The sequence below is a fragment of the Pocillopora damicornis genome, chromosome 6 (genome assembly GCF_964200805.1).
Source record: "Pocillopora damicornis chromosome 6, jaPocDami1.2, whole genome shotgun sequence".
Classification (NCBI taxonomy): Eukaryota; Metazoa; Cnidaria; class Anthozoa; order Scleractinia; family Pocilloporidae; genus Pocillopora; species Pocillopora damicornis.
In genome coordinates, this window is record NC_142675.1 from 19,073,577 (window position 1) to 19,092,715 (window position 19,139).

Below are 19,139 nucleotides of genomic sequence, written 5' to 3' on the forward strand. Positions count from 1 at the left end.
TGATCCTCCATTCTCAATCCTTGATTCTTGAAAGACTGTGAGGATGGAAGCTTGAGTAAAGTTTCAAGATGTTCAAGTTGAGTATCAAGACCCTCAAAACTCAGTACTTTTTTCAGTATTTTTGGTATTTTTTTTAGTAGTCAGCAAGGGAATAAAGTCAAGGCTGTGCTCTAGCGGTGCCCGGTCGCCTCAGGCGACTAACATTTGGTCTCGGGCGACTGAAAAAGAAAAGCGGTCGCCCGTCCGGGTGCATAGATTTCGGCTTGTGTGAAAACCTGAAACGAAACCAGCAAACGTATAGAAATGGTACGGAACGGAACAAAAAGAAACTCCATCGTGCTCCCCAGCTCCCGTTAGCCCGAAAAGCAAAAGCGCTGAAAGCGCAGTGCAATCAATAGCCTGTGTGATCTGTACATTTAGGTTAAATATTAAGTTAGGTCATGGGTCTTGTTTCGCTTCAGTGGTCTCTCTTCCGGTTTATTAATATAGTACATGACCCAGGTTTCTTGTCCATTGAACAACGCGATAAAGTGAGCAACTGATTGTAACTAACATTTTATAATTTTACTTGCTAATTTGATGACATTTGCAGAACTAAAAAATATTCGGCAGGACAACAACAAGAATTGTTCACGCTCAAAGTTGTCGCTGTGTGTTATGTAATATTGTTTCACATGATTTAGCACAAAAAATTATTTACTTGCCCGTGAGAAACTGCACGATTTTTGCACAAGCATGTGTTGAAGATCTAATTTTTCTATTGAAGTGGTTGATGCTTATATTTAATTTTTGTGTTTCAACAGTTTCAATAGTGGAGCGTGTGATTGATAAAATGAAACCGTTCTTTATGCAAATTTGTGTTTATTTAATTAGCTTCGTCTGTGGCATGCAAGATGTTTATCAGCACCATATTTGGCAACTCGCTCGCAATTGTAATCATTCGATCAAAATTTGACGAAAATGAAACTTTAATATAAGAACCCTTTTGTTTCGAAACCTATTTTAGTGGTCTTCAAAGAAATTTTCTTAGCGGTTTTAACATGTATGTGGTTAATTTATAACAGGATTTCATAATATCACAAGTTCGCCAAAATAGAGTACGTGACTGCTAAATATAGTTAAACTTGTCTATTGTCAGTAAATACGTAAGCAGGCAAGAATAATTATCACTGAGATACTGCCTATCTCATAAGACAACAGTAAAATGCTAAATTCAATAATTATTATTTTCATGGTTAATTATTAACTAATTCCACTATAAAATGGATTATTAATTAATTAATCAATTAATTATTATTCGGGCGACCAACCTGGAAGGCTGGGCGACCTACTTGTCATGGTTAGGTGCCCGAAGGGCGCCCTGAAAATTTTCCTAGAGCACAGCCTTGAAAGTGCAGTATGTAGTGGGCTGGAAACAAGTGATTGCATAAAGCAAACAAGCAACTATTCCTCTGGCACATATTCCCCTTGTTTTTTGTAATTTTCTTCACAATTTTATGCGATCTTTTTGAGTAAATTTGAAAATACATGTTTGCAATAGGATAAAATTTATTTCAGATCAAGACAGTTTTTTTTTTACTGTCTTTTTACATAAGCCTTTGACCCATAAGAGTGACTAATATCTAATTTCTCTTTACAAAATTATCCCTGAATCACACATTGAGATCATGATAATTAAGGAAATGATCACCAACTAAAAGAAGCTTTTAACCCCTTAACTCCCAAGATCTAATTGTTAATTCTCCCTTCTAGCTGCTACACATTTCTTTGTACGTTTGTTATAAGGATTTGATGTTAGATCAAGATATAAACTTTTACATGATAAGTTTGAGTCTTCTCATTACCTGTTTGCTGGATAATGTATGGATATTATAGGGAGAAGTTACATGTCAATCACTTCTGGAAGTTAAAGGGTTAATTGTTAAATAAGTCTTCCTCGTCAGAACCTTAGGAAATACATGAAGAATAGTACGAAGGATATACATACCTGTGCTGATGTTAGGGTGTAAGGGGTTAAATTGCAGTGCAAATATATGAATTCACTTGGATGTTTATTTGGACCCAATTCATTGACCAGCTCCCAGTTGGCTTGTTAGCTCACTTGGTAGAGCGCTACACTGGTATCGCAGAGGTCATGAGTTCAAATCCCATACGGGCCTGAATTTTTTCAGGTCCTATTTACAACTACTCGTTTCAGTAGTGTTCTTAGCTGCGAGGATCTCTTAATTTCATCCCTCCACTGCAGTGCAAATATATGAATTTTCATATATCTAAAATCATCGGGTTAAATTTTGTTTCCTCCAATTTTTAGGTGGCTATTCCAATGTGGTTAAAACTGACTACTTTTCCCACTTCTCGGCACTGTTGATAACACATGTTGAGGACTTTGAAGTTATTGATAACTACATGTTTGCCACACAAGTTAACACAGTGAGTATTCTTACCCAGTTTGAATGTACAGTTGTAGTACAGTAGTTAATTTAAATGGGTCAACTAATGTGCATTAACATCACAGACTGAGATATTGGTGTTTGTTTGCCAGTCATTGGAAACGAATGTTTCTACAATCTCTGCAAACATCAGGTTCAGGGTGTGATATGGTGTGTTTCCATGTCAGTGTATACTGTAGCTTTTTGATTAATGTAGGGTGTTGAGGAGACAAGAAGACGCCTGAAAAACACCCCCTGATAAGTTGCACAGAAGCACTCTCTTATGACAAAAACAAACACATGTAGAGTTGATGAGTGAAACAGTGAGGCAGTTTCTTTTCAGCTGGGAGAGAAATGGCTTTCACAAAACCTCCTCTGTAGTCACAAATATGAGCTATTATTTGCTGCACTCTATAAAATTATTTTCCAAACAAAAGCTGCGAGTATAGCTGCCATTAATCTATTTGACAAATTTTCTCCCATTTGATCATAAACGATACTTGGAAGCAACAAACAACTGCACTCAAAGGTTTACCAGCCATAATTTGTTTGGTGCAAAGTGGTATACTCTGGTGAAATGATGTGGCTGTTTTTTTCATCAACAAAAAAAATGGCATCAACAAAAAAGTGGCTTCACAAAAATGTTCTTGCTGATGCAAATACGAGTTGATATTTGCCGCACTGTATATCCTCCAAATGACAATCCATGAGTGTAACTATCTTTAATCCAATCAAAGATACTTATTCCATTTGATCATAAAAAATATGTTGAAGTCGGCATATGACAATTATACTTGAAGCTTTCCTGTCAGTATTTCTTTCATAAGAACCAACTCCTGAAATATCAGGCTTTTCCAAAAGCCAGTTGGCAACATGACCAGTACATCCTTTCCTGAAACCACTGTAGAAATTGTTTCTTTTGGTTCCAATTTTACTGCACAAGACATATTAAACTCTGAAAGACACTTAAGTGCTTCCTCAAGAGGGGATTTGAAACTAATAACTTCACAATCTCAGTTTCCCATCATTCTCTTTGAATGATGCCCAAATGACACATTTGGCTTGTGATTGACAGCTGGAGCTTAACCACACCAATCAGGAACTCTGTAGGGTGAACCAAGTTTTGCAAAATAGCAATGACTTTGGGCAGGTGTAATCTTCACTCCCTGACCCACACCCCTCTCCTACTTTTTACTGTTGACCACCCCCTTGGTACAAATCTCTTTCTCTCTTCAGCCTTCCGCTGCCATAAAAATCAAAGATGGTGGCTATAATTTTCATTAAGAAAATTCTAAGCAATTGCTCACCAAAATTACACCTGCTCTGCAGGCTACCCTGATTCTGACCATACAATGCTGTAAGTGTTTATTGTTTACAGCCACATATGCTGTCAGTTCTAATTTGTAACCTTCTCCTCATTTTCAGTCCCACCAAAACTTAGGGAACATGATTCCTGTATGTGCTTCAAGTCAACCATTAATTTTTAAATGTTATATAACTGTAGTTATCATTTTTCACAGTACAGTCAATTTGTTTACGTTATAATTATTCCTAGAACACACTGTAAGCGCATGTATTTTGGAGTGAGTTTTGTTCATTTCCTCTGGAAGCAGAGTGTTTAAAGTTGTCTTTGCAAGAGTTTCAAAATTTTTGCTGATTTTATCCGTGAGCAGGGAGAACTTCATGTATTTTTTAGATCTTTGGGTGAAAAGCTGTACTTTCCTTTTTCTTTCTAGTCCTCAGGGCGTCGTGTCCTTACTCTGATGGTATCTGTGAATCGAAGTGATTTCCATCCAGCTGAAATTCCCTCAGATGCTCCATCTCAGGTTTGAATCTTACAAATACTCTTTGATTGTTGTTACAGGACTGGTTAGTGATATTTCTTGTCTTTCAGTTAGTTCATGTACGTGCACAATGACTGTTCAATTTTGCTGGCTGTGATAAGTCTAAAACCCCCTCGATTTAAAAAAAAAAAAAAACTTTTTCATTTGAAATCTCCCCCCTCTGTTTATTCCTTTAACTCCCACGAGTGACCAAGACAGAATTTCTCCTCACAATATCAGTACAATATCAACCACATAAGTGATAAGAATAAAGGAAAATATCAATTTGGGGATAATTAGTTGATCCAGTACTTAATTCTCTGAACTAACATTATATGAATTGTAAGGTCGACAGCATGGTCATGTTACTGTGCTGAATTGAAGTGAACTTAAGGATTGCTCTCTCTGACCCTGAAAATACAGTGTGGATTGTTACATGTTTATGTAGTTATGGGAAAATATTGTTTGCCAGCACTGAACTCAGTGACCAATATTGATCCAAAAAAACTTGTGACCTCTCTCGGAAAAACGTACACTAACGGCTTTCCTTTAAACGGGTGAAACGCACGGCTACCGAACGGGTAACAAACGGGTAACTCGCCCGTTTGAACAGATGCTATCGAACGGCTGAACGGGTTATTAAGTATTCCGAACGGCTTGCGTAAATTTTCGAACGAGTTACCCAAACGTCTGAACGGCTTGTCAAAATTTTCGAACGGGTTACCCAAACGACTGAACGGCTTGTCAAAATTTTCGGACGGGTTACCCAAACAACTGAACGGCTTGTCAAAATTATCGAGCGGACCACGCAAACGACTGAACGGCTTGTCAAAATTTTCAAACGGGTTGACATAGACGGATGAACGGGTTTATGATTAATTTCGAACGGCTCATGAAAAACGCTCGCCATAAAGGCCGAACGGGTAGGTTATCCCTCCGAACGAATGCACACATCCGGTCCGATTCAGGTTTTGTTGAAACCTCACGTTTTAGTGTACGTTTTTCCGTGAAAGGTCACTCTTGGTTCAGTACCCCATCTCAACCCTCCTTCATATTACATTTTCTGGATTGAGTGGCTCACAGCCATTTTGATTTTGTCCAGGGCAAGTAGCAGGACTCTACATATATTTATAATAAAAGTTCGGATATAGACGTACTGAACATAGGAATGAACATCGCAATGGACTAAATGAACTAAATCGACTACCCTTCGAGTGGAAAAATAGAAGCTAATTCTGATTACCTTTCCGATGCGTTGAGTGGAAGGCCTCATTAGTCACCGCAGCCGAGTTTTACGTCGCTGTCATTCCGAGCGATCTTCATGTCCTAGTGAATTCGGCTGTTGTTCATTCCTATTGCACTCGGCCTGAAATAACTCGCGTATTTTTGTGAGCCACGACTGGGCCGAATTTCACTGAACATTTCACCTTCAGATTCTGTATTAGAAACTGCAAGAGTGTTAAATTCGACATTCCGAACTATTTTGTAAACTATTGCAGAGTATGAACTTTGATGGTTTGACATTTTTGACAGCTTTAGTCTTGTACAGCCAATCAGATTATTTGAACCACTCTAACAGGGATTATGACTAGCTTATTGTAGCGTGCTTTATGAGAGTACAGAGCATGCTGACGACACTGTTGTTCGCTTTGGAAATTAAATTTGTTTTGAAAATTGAAAGTAATTCTTGGGGAATTTAACGGATTCTTTATTATAAAACTAATAGATAAGCCTTGACTGTGTTCTGTTCTGTTGTAAAGCACTTAGGAAGCGGCTAGAGCACTCAAGGGTTAGAAGCTAACTCCTACTCAAGAAGTAGGCAGAAACACTCGATTACGTCTCGTGTTTCCCCCTACACTTCTTTCGTACTCTAGCCGCTTCCTGCGTGCTTTACAACAGAACAGAGCGCAGTCAAGGCTTCTCTATTTGTTAAGTGTATTCTATATTCTGTGATTGGTGGATTTAGCTTAGTGGAACTAGTATGATTGGCTGCTTCAACTGTCCGATAACAGATATCTCATTACAGCCAACTGTTCGATAACAACTGTACAGAATGATCAGTGAAAAATAAAGCAGCTAATGTGTCAATCACATTTGAGGAAATTGTAATGGTTATGATTAATATAGTTCTTGTATGTACTTACCAGGATTTCTATGTTGTCGATGCGTCTGAAAATCAAGTTTTCCTAGCAGTCACTCACGATCGCAGAACTACTCATCTCTACATTTCGGGCACTTCTGGCCGTAAGTACAGCTTGTCTTTGGAAAGGGTGCTGTATTTCTCTCCAAACACCACCACGGCTTGGCTGAGGTAAGACATTGTTTTTGGTTTCTACAATGATTTCATAAAGATGTTGCAAGACTCTCCTGTCATGAAGCTCACCCAATTCGTTCTGAATGATTTGTTCCTGCATCAGGCGCTACATAGATTTCTCGTTTGTTGACCTTCACAAAGTGCAAGGCTTGAGAGGGGTGTATATTGCAAGTCAACTCACTGTTGGTGCAGTAGGTACTCGGCGTATCATGACCAAGATAACATTTGACAAGGGTGGAATGTGGCAGCCAGTTAGTGCTCCTAAATATGACAACCTTGATAAACCTTTGAATTGCACTCTGGTGAGTCCTTGTTAGTTCTTATGATGAAATGTGACAAGAATGTCACGTGTCTCCTGTCTAAAATAGATATTGTTATACAGCATGCATATTGTACATGTAATTTCTCTAGTAAGCTTTCCTATCTAGTAGAACTTCAAGTCTCTCTCTCTCTCACAACTCCCCTTTTTCAATAGACTTTCCATCTTTTCACTCCCCAGATGAAAGTTCTTTGAGTATTACTTGTAGTTGAGTTGTTGTTTACTAGGGCTTGGTAGTGTTGAAGTATGAAATATACTGGCATCTGAAAGCCTTTGCCAGTTCCCATGTTAAATGTTGTCTTAACCAAAGAAAGGCGTACACATACTCAGGGCTCCAAGCTGGAACTGTTTTTGGTTGTCTTCATTTGGCAGTTTTGGACATTAATAGGCCATGCACATGTATGGAGTATATTTCTGGTTGGAAGGTGTTATCATTATACTTTTTATCTCTTTCCCAGCCAAATTGTTCTTTGCACTTGTCGCAAAAGTTCGGCCAGTACTACCCCTACACCCGCTACTCTCCTATGAAGTCATGGACAGCAGCCCCAGGCATCATAATGGCAACAGGTACATTGAAGTGCAGTTTTTTTTATTTTTCTCTATTTCGCATTATGTGAATACTCCTCCGTTCCTCTTTTTTCTCTTTCACCTCGTCTTCTTTCTTTAACCACTTGCTGTATCTGCAATTTTTAAAATACATGTACATTGACCCTTCAATTACCAAAAATGATTAATATGAAACTTCTCCCTATATCCATACGTTATCTAGCAAACAGGTAATGAGAATATTCAAACTTCTCTGATAGAAGCTGCTATCTTGATCTAGCAACAAATTCTCATATCTGATTAACAAGGGAATGTGTAGCAGCTAGAGGGGAGAATTAACAATCAGATCTTGGGAGTTAAAGGGAACCATCATCCTTGTCCTTATATTTGTTCCCCTCATTTTGCGTATACAATACTTCCACCATCCCCTTCTTCTGTAAACTTCCACCTCCTTTTTGCTCCCATTGTAAAAGTTATCATAAAAATAATAATAATAACTTTATTTTCCGAACCGGCTCACGTCAGCCTGTCCAGCCCTACACACGCCGCTTTCACTGTGGTTTTGTATGGGCTTACGCGGGTCATATGATAATATTCTCTATTCCGTCTTACTTTGACTTTTAATGTACTCAGGTTACTAACATCAATGCCCATATTGTAAATTTTCAGGTACCTATGGCAAACACTTGAGACTGAACAGTGACATCTTCCTGTCAACAGATGCAGGCTTGAACTGGCACATGGTAACCAACTGCATTTGTATAATAAGCTGCATCACGCACACACTCTGATTGGTTCTTTCTTATGAGCTTGTAAGAGGGCAGAGTCATAGATACGTCCCTATTAACAATTTTCAGTTTCTTTATTATATGAAACAATTCAATTTCATGTTGCCGCGAGTCTGTACAGTAAGAAATCACAGAGGATGTAAAAAATGTGATAAGAGCAGCAGTGACACACTCAATCTATCTGTGTTACCGAACAGACGTACACCATCATAGAATATATTAAATCTAAATGTGTCATTGTAGAAGTCTAATTTGCTGAGTTTACTAATATTATGGTAATTCGAACAGCCTAACGGAACTGAAGACATCATCACTTAAACCAATTCAGTCTCAAAGAAAATACAAGGAAGGGCGGCACATACAACCTGCTTATCACCCAATCATGATTTTTTTTGTGCTTTTGATTGGTTGATATGATGGCATAAGATTTCATCACCAATCACGCATTGCTGTCGAACAAAACCTATCCAATCCTATATACATACACTTTTAACATTCCATTGAAACTTGCTTTGAAATATTTGCGAAATACAAAGTTTGTGGTACAAGTTATGTGTAAGATATCTCAGTACAAAGATGATCTCGCTCTGTGGTCACTTCAGTGATTTTAAATGGCTAGAGTGGCATTTTAAAAATTTTCTGGTCTTTCTGTTTAAGCTACATATACTTCTTTTTTTTTTTAATTTTCTTTTAAGTGTGTTTTGACGACGCTAGTACTAGCGGCACTAACACTACCAGCAAGGGAGGATTCTAGGGTATTGAGCTTACTTTTTATTTTCTCAGATTCTGAAACGTCCCTTTTGGTGGTACAACCTTGGCGATCATGGTGGAATTTTCATCGCGGTTCAGAGAAGTAGACTGACAAACTTGATTTAGTAAGTAAATAACAAATTAATTCTGATCAGATAGAATTAACTGAGACAGCATAATAAACTCAAGCTTGTAAGAAATGTATTCTGAAATAGCTTTTGAGAAGGTTTATCTTAAAACTAGCAATATCAAACTCTAACTTTGCTATAGTTTGCAGAGTAGGTGTAATTTTGACGAACGAAAATTAGTGCTGCCATCTTTGATTTTTTACAGCAGTGGATGGCTGGGGTTAGAAATATTTCGTACCAAGGGGGTTAGCGACGTTCAAGAGAAACGAGAGGGGAGGGGGTGGGGTAATAGAATTGTCGTCTTTTTTACACTGTCCACTCTTAGTGTAACTCCACACCAAACATGGCCAGCCGGATAAACGATTGCGAGCTTGTAACGCTAACTCGTCTTAATAAGACGCCTGCACTACAGGCTTTCTTTCCGAAGAAGTCATTGTTTTTTTTCTTTTTATCTTTAGTTATAGCTGGAATGAGGGGGAGACCTGGTTGACTTACAGGTTCTTAAACAGCACCAGGATGAGAGTGTATGGTCTCCTGACAGAGCCCGGTGAACAGAGTGCTGAGTTTACACTCTACGGGTCATATCCTGGGCATCACAGATGGGTTGTTGTTCAAATTAATTTGAGAAAGGCACTCGGTAAGTCATTTATGTATTACTAGTCATAAGCTATTTCAAAATTTTCCCAAGATAGCCCCATAGCGTTTAAGCCTGATTATGACACCGCGCCGGGGTTTTCATGGATAATTTTTTTTTGTTTTCTGCCATCATGGTTACTGAAAGTTACCAAAATGTAAAATTTAAGGGTAGGGCTGTTGTTTCCTGTCGCAAAATATTTACATCAAGGTTTTCGTTCTGAAGCTAAAACGCGACGAAAGAAGGTGCTTACTTGCGGTTAATAGACTTTGCTTTTAATTTTTCCAACTATTCCAATTTGCTTCGGTGAAATCTTCCACGATTTTTCACAATAAGTGACATTTGTCCTGCCGATTATTCTAGGATCGAAAAAATTAGGGGTTAGAAAGGGTGTTTCTTCGCTTTTTCTTTTTTTGCCTCTTTAAATTTGAATTGGTCTCATGAATTTTCAGGGGGTTCAAGTAAATTTTGAGCGATAAATAATGAGCAGTTCCTAATCTGACCCATTTTTTGACGTTAGGTTCTCCATGCTTGAAGGATAAAGACTACAAACCATGGATACCATCAGACGAACGGAACGGAACATGTTTGTTAGGAAGGAAGACTATTTACGAGAGGCGTATCTCGCATGCTCACTGTTATAACGGCTACGATTATGACCGTCCGATCTCATCTCAGAATTGTCTATGTGACAAAGAGGACTTCGAATGGTAGGGCTAATGAACAGCAGAGTAACATTTTCTTTTCCAAAAGCACACAGTTTATGTCACATTCAACTCCAGTAAATATCAGTCAAGTTAGCTGCTCAAGAGGTTAGCCTAGGAATTAACCCCTGAGTTAGTTAACTTACAGTATTGCCCGCTTGTAGCAGCTTCGCGCATGTTAAGTGCGAATTTCACAAGCCTCCAGTTCGTGTGATGGCGCGTGTGTGGAAGCAAAGTTGTACGCTTCGTTCCTGGTTTACTTTTTCCCTGAGGTAACAAGTTTCTGGCTGGCGAAGCATGAAGAGCTCCACACTGATTAAGGTCCATGTCCAAGCTGTTTTTGAAACTCCTTGTGGACGTGTCAACTTTCATTCGTTTTAAATAGAAGTGCATGAGCTTACAGTACATTTACAAGCCTCATCCAGTATTTTCCACACAGATATGATGGTGATAAAGAGCAAAATTGCATGTTGTATTCAGGCCATTTGATGCATTTCCAGAATTTCACAGTGTGCAACTATTTCCAGTTAATGTATTTTACTGTATCTGCCATCAAGTTAAAAGTACTTCTGTAAAATTGTAGTGATGTGGGATATATCCCTGACGCCTATAATCCCGATAAGTGCGTATTTGACAGAACCAGTGGATTGTCTCCTACAAGTATGCCAGCCTATTGTCCTCCTGGAAGCACCTACCGCCGCACGAAAGGGTATGTAGGGATGAGGACCGGTACAATAGAGAGGGTTCAAGTTGAATGTCGAGAGTAATTCGGGATCCAGGGCGTGAAATTAACTTTTTTTTCTGATAGCCACTTGGCTCCTAAATTCTTCAAAGTGGTAGCCAATTCAAAAAAAGTTGGTCGCCATTTTCAAAGACAAACAAAATCTTTCTTTTCGCTGTCAGCGTTCTAGATAGACCCTCCAAAATTAAGTTAGGGAAAAGATCTTTAACGTGCTACAAAGTGGACACTAGGATGGATGATATACAACGTTCAGGCTCATCTAAATCCAAGATGGCGTCTAGTTATCGATCGAGATGTATGTGCTATGTTTTGGAAACAAACTTAACGAGGAAGTTTGCCGCGGATTTATCTTTGCAAATCTTTTTAATTCACTATATCTCTTCGTAAGGTTATGATGAAACGTTCTAGTCGCCAATTTGGCAACTAACTTTCAGGATTTGGTCGCCAGTGAAAAATTTAGTCGCATTGGCGCCTGTATTAGGCGCAATTTCACGCCCTGGGATCGCTTTCGTTTTGCTGTATTTCGCTCACTGATTGATCCAAAAAAGGCTCACGCCACTTTCTAGACCAATCAGATTGAAACTAATCAGGACTTGGTCACTTGCGTTTACCCGCGCTTCAAGCGGTTTGTCAAGCGGCTTGTTTTCACTATGAGTTCTCCGTTGCTCCTCGTGACATTTTTCTTTATTCTGATTGGCTGTCGTGATTGCTTTTGTTTTCTGAAAGTTTTGGTTTTCCGACACTCATTCAAATGCGCTCGAATGTACATTAGATAAACATTTGTAATGAACGCTGAAGAACGAGTAGTCATCAACACTTTTGAAGTGCGGAAGGAATTAATTATCCGTGTGAAGCGTCAGTTCTGATGATGACTTACCTACGAGTTGATTTAACTCTTCACACCCTAACATCGGTATGCATATTCTCCAAACATTTCCTAAGGTGCTGACAAGGAGAATTTGTTTAACGATCAAGAGCTTCTTTCGTTGGTGACCATTTCCTTCATTCTTGTGACCTTAATGTAAGGGTCAGCGGTTATATTGTTGGGAGAAATTAGATGCCAGGAACTCTAAAGGGTTAAACGCTGGTACATGTCACTGTCAACAGTTGTTTTCAGGGCTTCTCTTAACCTGGTGATCGTCTAACACGTACATGTACTTGATCGATTGTTACTCTCAGCTGTACATGCCATTTACTGAATTGTGCATATGTTATTTAGCTAATAACCATCTTAAGCATTCAAAGCATCAGCATCGTGTCTTGACAAATAGTTTTTGATTACTTATACAGACCACAAATAAATGGTACTTTTTCAACTTACGCTATTTTTGTATTTGTGTTCCAGTTATCGGAAGGTTGCTGGAGATACCTGTTCAGGAGGAATGGAAGATCATTTTTCTGCTGTCATGGTCTCTTGCAGAATAGGACGTAAGGAAATCTTTATTTACAACCGGATGTTCGCCCCCACCTTGCCCACTTTGTCTCCAAATCTTTGGACTTGTTTCCCTACAATAAAACGTTTTTATTTCCTGTCGAAATTTTGATATCTCCGAACATCGTGCAGTTTTCACCGCGAAATCGTAACAAGGTTCGATCAACTTGCAATTCCTAGCCACACTAAAGACGCACTTTAGCTCCTTTAGGAGCCAACAGTTATTCGAAAGCAATAACCAACGAAGGCAGCGATAATTTTGACCAAGAGAATACTATGCAGTCGCTCGCCAAAATGACGCCTGCCCTGCGGGCTAGTTTGGTGTGAATGGTTTACAAGTCAAAATGTCGCAAGCTCGAGCGTTCACTTTTATTGCTTTGGTGACCGGCGAAGGGTTCAATATTGGATCCTGGTGTATTTTGCTTGTACTCGGGGAGTACCAGTTCATTTTCTTCTACCACTTGGTGTTTAATGTCACGTTGATGTTTTGCCTTATGCGGTATTTTGTTATTCGTTAATGATTAGTATCATTTTCTTTCTGTGTGTACTCAACAGCTCAGCCGCAGTTCTTACTTTACGCTGGACGAAGGTTCATCCGGAGAATCTCACTCGGCGACAATAGAGAAACAACTATTCCACTTGGAAGTGGGTTGCAAAATGTCATCGCGTTGGACTATGATTACGCACAGAACTGCATCTATTGGGCCGACATCACCCTGGACACCATAAAGCGTTCTTTTCTCAATGGCTCTGGTAGGTTGAAACAAAATTGTGCAAAACTGGAATGGGGACGACGCAGTTGCGAGAGCGCTCGACTCCCAGAACTTTGGCCCAGGTTTGATTCCTGGACCTGGCGTCATATGTGGGCTGAGTTCGTTGTTCGTTCTCGTCCTTGCTCCGAGGGTTTTTCTCCGAGTTCTCCGGTTTTTCACCCTCCACAAAAACTAACGATTCCAAATTCTAATTCGACCTGGAAACAGTGGACAAGAACCTCCTTGTGGAATTTCCATTGCTGAATCCCATTATTATTGTTGTTGTTGTTGTTGTTGTTGTTATTATTATTATTATTATTATTATTATTATTATTATTATCATGGAAGTAAAACGTAAGGATGCCTCCTTAAATAAGATATTGACAAGGCGCAATCGCGTAGCTTGTCATTACCATAGCCTAAAATAATTCGTAAAATAAAGAAATTCTCAAATGATATTAGAAACCCAAAAAGTTATGGGTTAAAGTTTGGCCAGTTCATAGGTCCTGCGCAGTGAGAACTTTGAAACTCCGTGCAATGTTAAGGGTACTTGAGATGACTGCCTTTTGCATATCCAGTAAGGTCTTATCTTGCCTGACACCTACAAGTTCTTTAATACTATTTAGTGTCTTTCTTGATACGCCCCCGAGCACTATTATTATTATTATTATTATTATTATTATTATTATGATTATTATGATTATTATTATTATTATTATTATTTATCGTTTTTCTCCCGATGTAGTCACATCCGGTGTTGCCTTCGACGTTATGCCTGGAGAAGACCGGTACAGTGTAGTCGAAACGTTGTGATCCACTTTGGAAGTGACATCCTGGAGTTATATTTACTTTTATCTGTTGACAGGAATAATTGAAACACTGCATGGTGGAATTCAGCAGGTGGAAGGACTTGCATTAGATTGGCTAGCAGACAACATCTATTGGATAGATGCTGTTGGAAAGAAGCTTGAAGTTTCCAGAGCAGATGGGCGTTTCCGTAAAGTCATTATCAGCAATCTCGACCGTCCAAGGGCCATAGTCTTGGATCCTGTGGCTGGGTACATGTACTGGACAGACTGGGGAACCCATGCGAAAATAGAAAGGTCTTATATGACGGGGGCGGGTCGCGCTGCAATTGTATCATCTGACCTTCAGTGGCCAAACGGAATAGCTATTGATTTCGTTGCGCGAAAGTTATACTGGACTGATGCGGGTAAGGATAGAATTGAGAGGAGCAACTTGGATGGAAGTTACAGACAGGTAAATTGTGTTTATCGCATGTTACTTGTCTCTTAGTTCTACACAAGAACAAAGGGAGTGTTAAAGAAACTGTGAGGCGGCGTCGGGGCGGGATTACAAGATAATTTGGTTGGTGAGAGTTGATAATATAAGTCGGCTACTGAGAGAGTTTTTTGGGCGGACTTTTCAAGCGCCAGCCTTTCCTCTTTCGCTCTGACGAAGGTTAACGCGCAAAACGTGAGCTTTTAAAACTCTATACGGTGGCCAATTTACTTTATTTACTCAGTTCGCAAAACGGAATTACCTCAGTTCCACCCTCAACTTTCCACCAGGTTATTTTGAAATTAATTAGTTTGCATTCTTATATAACCCGTTCACCACGTGCACTTTCATTCCGTGGGACGCCTTTGTCTGACCACGTTAAAATTCGCTTGAGTGTCGTCTTACTCAGATATGGTAATTATCAACGTGGTTTTGCTCCTCATTGAAATTAAGCCCTATTTAGCTGGGGTTGATACGAAGATGGGATACCACACACAATATCCCGTGTTGCTGACTTTTTTCTTTTTTGTCGCGTTCACTTTTCGGAGGGAGGCCAGGATTAATTCAAAATTAATTTTACTATTTTCCACGCATGACTAGAGAGACTGAAAGTAACGACGCCTCCAGCCCTCTCTTTGAAAAACATTTCGTCGAGAATCCTTGTTTGAGATCCACACACGATTATGTGAATCATAAGGCCCCACAAGCTGCGGGCTGAGAGGAAAAAGTAAGAAAAAGAACGGACGATGGTCATATGATAAAACGCTTATTGACTGAGTAAGTTCGGGCTGGACGGAAAATATTTAGCTATCGGTCACGAGACCTTGAGTTATGTTTTTCCCTGTCCGATCCCCCTTTAGTCATAGCGTACGTATTATTTTGTATATAAAGATAAACTGAAAGACCATAAACATTTCCGTGTTTCTTAGGTAATAGCCAGCAGGGGACTTCCCCATCCGTACTCGATATCTGTGTTCAAAGATTCAATCTACTGGGATGACTGGTCAACGCAGTCGATTAAAAAGGCGAACAAACGAGACGGTGGTGCTCGGCAGACTATCAAGTCGGGTGTGCGTGGTCTTATGGACGTGAAAGTTTTCCACGAAGATGCCCAGATAGGTTAGTAAGGCTCGTCGTTTGTTGATTTGAAAGGAAGCGTTCAGATATGGAACGAGTTAAAGTGCAGTTAACCGGTCAACTCCCAAGATCTGGTTGTTAATTCTCCCCTCTAGCTGCTCTACCTTTCCTTGTAAATTGGTTTTGAGAATTTGGTGTTAGATCAAGATAATTTCTATCTGATAAGTTTGAGTATTCTCATTACCTATTTGATGGATAATGTATGGATATTATGAGGAGGAGTAACATTTTAACTACTTTTGGGGGTGAAAGGGTTAAACTGATAAAACGTAAAGATTTTAGATATATGAAAATTCACATATTTGCACTGCGGTGGAAAGATGAAATTAAGGGATCCTCGCGGCTAAGAACACTACTGAAACGATTAGTTGTAAATAGGTTGTAATTAAGGATCCCTTAATTTCATCTGATAAAACGTCTTGTATTATGACCACTTATTAGAACATATGGGAAACAACTGAAATGTTTAAAAGCGGGTAAAGAATTCAAGTAATGTCGATGTATAAATTTCCTGGTAGACCCCATTTTGGATCGTATGATGTAACGGTTTCCTTTGTAATCATGAAATGGCGCTTACAAAATTCTCTACAAAATATCCCCACACTTAATGCTCCATTCCCATTTATGTGAACAAAATTCGACCTAAAGGATCATTCTTAATAATTATTATCATTTGTTACACCTGTGAAGTTTTATTTCAACGAATTGGGTAATTTCTGGTCAAACCATGACGTAGCTGGTCCTAAAGTTACTACAGTCCTCTTACTTTAGCAAGTGCTCAAGCCTCGAGAAACTGCTGTATTTATGTTTTTACCGAAAAAATTTCTGGCGATAGAATTGAATCAATGTAATCACTATGGGGGGAACTGCAAACATACCCCTCCCCTAACCCAACAACAATCAACCAATAACAAGTTGGAGTTAATTTTTAGGGAAGGGGTAGGTGTGTAGATGATTAGATACTGATATTGATCCATAGAGTTCCTCTCTCTGGAGTGAAAGCTGACACTGAATATTTGGTTTTAAATCGTCAGGTAACAACTCTTGCTCTCAGCTCAAACTCTGTACTCACCTGTGCTTAGCAGTACCAAACAGCTATGCTTGTGCATGTCCCGATAACATGAGAACTGTGACATCTGTGTCTGGAATTGTGACGTGTGAATGCCAAACCGGTGAATACATGGACAGTAACGGAGAGTGTACCACAAGAAGTGAGTACTTTGCCATTACTGTGACGACGTTATTTCGTAGGGAAGATTTAGTCAGGCTCCCAGTCTTGCCTCCGTTAAAAGCTGTGTTTAGGAGTATCATGAAGGTACATTGGGTCAACCTGTAAGTTAACTGGATCGAAGCACTCTTATTAAAAATATCGTATTAGTTGTACCTAGAAATACCCAATAATAGTCAAATGTAAATCCCTGGGAACTCGATCTTCGAAACGTAAAACTTGATTTACGATTTTCGAAAACTTCGAGGATCGATAATCTATTATCAATCGATTACATGTTGTTGTATCAATTCTTTGTAACTTTTGTAGCTGGCACTTGTGATCCGAATGAATTCAAGTGTACCAACAGCAGATGCATCCCATCCCACTGGAAGTGTGACCATGACAATGATTGCGGAGACAATTCTGATGAACAAAATTGCCGTATGTAACACGCTTAGTTACTTTGAGAATTTGCATGATAAGCTCAATTATACACGTATTTTGATTGGTTCTTAACCCTTTACCCCCTAACATCAGTATCCACATTCTCCATACTATTCACCATACATTTCCCAAGGTGCTGACGAAGAGAATTTGTTTAATAATCAAGAGCTGCATTAGTTGGTGATCATTTCCTTAATGTTTGATTAAAGGGTGATATTGTAAGGAGAAATTAGATGCTAGTCACTCATAGGGGTTAAAGGGTTAACTGTGGACAGACGCGTAGCTGAATTCACCATCAACCACATTTTGCCCTTTTATCATTTGAAACAAGTAGATCTGTATGTTGCCGTGCGTCTGTCTAGTAAAAGATCATAGAACACGTCAAAATTTGGGAAGAACATCAGTGACTCACTCGACTGGGCGTCCTGTGCCAACTCTTTGTTCTTACCACATTTTGACGTCATCTGTGATCTGTCACTGAACAGAAACACGCCAGCATAGGATCTGTTAGTGAATTTGAAGAAAGAAAAATACCCACTTGAAGATACAGTTTGATTGCACTCCGAATTCTTAGCGGTAGATTTGTGAGAAATTTGTTAGACAGTAAGGAGAATTGATGTTGAGATCTTCGGAGTTTAAGGGTTTTTATTCCCCATTCATCACTTAAGGTACCATTGAGGATTCATAGTTTGCACTTTGAGTTTAAAGTCAAGGAAATCCTAAACCTAAAATATTGCTTAACAATACCTAAATAGCTGGCATTTGTTAATGTTAATCATCAGCCAGCTCTTGTTACAAGTACATTCTGCCCCCCCTCCCCCCTGTGAAGGCAGGCCTTGCACCTTTGCTCACTGATACCACAGTTATGTAGCCTGCCATTAGGTGATGCTTCTAGATTCACGGTGTCATGTTCAGTAGGAATTTAAACGTTTACATGAGTGCTGAGAGCGATTGATAGAAACGCTTCTGAAAAGTTAAATCCCGACAGGTGGATTACAAAAAATATTGAATTGTGTAAAAGATGCCATCGGACTCGTGCTTCAATTCCAGTATTATTCCCCCCTTGGCTTATTAAAATTGATGTTTTCCATGAGTGAAGACTTCGTCTTTTCAAGTAATAATAAATTCATATTGATTGCTATTTGATTATTTTCTTTGGATGTTAAGTGGTTAGATAAGCTAATAAAAGCATACAAATTTTGTTTTACAGCGTACGACACCTGCAGCTCGACACAGTTCACATGTGACAATGGCCGTTGTATCTCGGCGTCCTGGAAGTGTGACCACGATGATGATTGTCATGATATGTCTGATGAGAGAAACTGCGGTGAGAATGACCCTTTTTTGAAAAATAATTTTATGCTGGGAACTCTATCTTTTACTATACGCAATTGCTTTGAAATTTGCCTTGATATGTCTGATGAGAAAAACTGCCATAAGGCTGGCCTGAAATTTTAAGTTATAAAATGAAATGTTTACGCTGGCAACTTTTTCCATTGCCGTAATAATAATAATAATAATAATAATAATAATAATGATAATAATAATAATAGTAGTAATAATAATAATAATAGTAGTAATAATAATAGCAATAATAATAGTAATAATAGTAATAATAATGATAATAATAGCCGTCAGTGCTTGCATAGCGCTTATCCAGTTCACTCTAGCCTTGCTTTGTCTTACGAGAGAAACCACCCAAGACT

General features: G+C 39.0%; 1 protein-coding gene across 1 annotated transcript in view; it reads left to right on the forward strand.

Moving 5' to 3' along the window:
- LOC113685094 (sortilin-related receptor) overlaps nucleotides 1–19,139 on the forward strand; it is a 57,793-nt gene that overhangs the window by 6,048 nt on the left and 32,606 nt on the right. Inside the window, exons 6-22 of the mRNA XM_089209943.1 lie at nucleotides 2,312–2,430; nucleotides 4,166–4,255; nucleotides 6,400–6,563; nucleotides 6,670–6,868; nucleotides 7,344–7,452; nucleotides 8,101–8,174; nucleotides 9,003–9,094; nucleotides 9,556–9,734; nucleotides 10,252–10,441; nucleotides 11,019–11,144; nucleotides 12,523–12,605; nucleotides 13,165–13,362; nucleotides 14,227–14,621; nucleotides 15,572–15,761; nucleotides 16,814–16,990; nucleotides 17,317–17,430; nucleotides 18,644–18,760. Of these exons, the coding sequence (XP_089066069.1) occupies nucleotides 2,312–2,430; nucleotides 4,166–4,255; nucleotides 6,400–6,563; nucleotides 6,670–6,868; nucleotides 7,344–7,452; nucleotides 8,101–8,174; nucleotides 9,003–9,094; nucleotides 9,556–9,734; nucleotides 10,252–10,441; nucleotides 11,019–11,144; nucleotides 12,523–12,605; nucleotides 13,165–13,362; nucleotides 14,227–14,621; nucleotides 15,572–15,761; nucleotides 16,814–16,990; nucleotides 17,317–17,430; nucleotides 18,644–18,760 (2,616 nt within the window). The remainder of the gene's footprint in view (nucleotides 1–2,311; nucleotides 2,431–4,165; nucleotides 4,256–6,399; nucleotides 6,564–6,669; nucleotides 6,869–7,343; nucleotides 7,453–8,100; nucleotides 8,175–9,002; nucleotides 9,095–9,555; nucleotides 9,735–10,251; nucleotides 10,442–11,018; nucleotides 11,145–12,522; nucleotides 12,606–13,164; nucleotides 13,363–14,226; nucleotides 14,622–15,571; nucleotides 15,762–16,813; nucleotides 16,991–17,316; nucleotides 17,431–18,643; nucleotides 18,761–19,139) is intronic.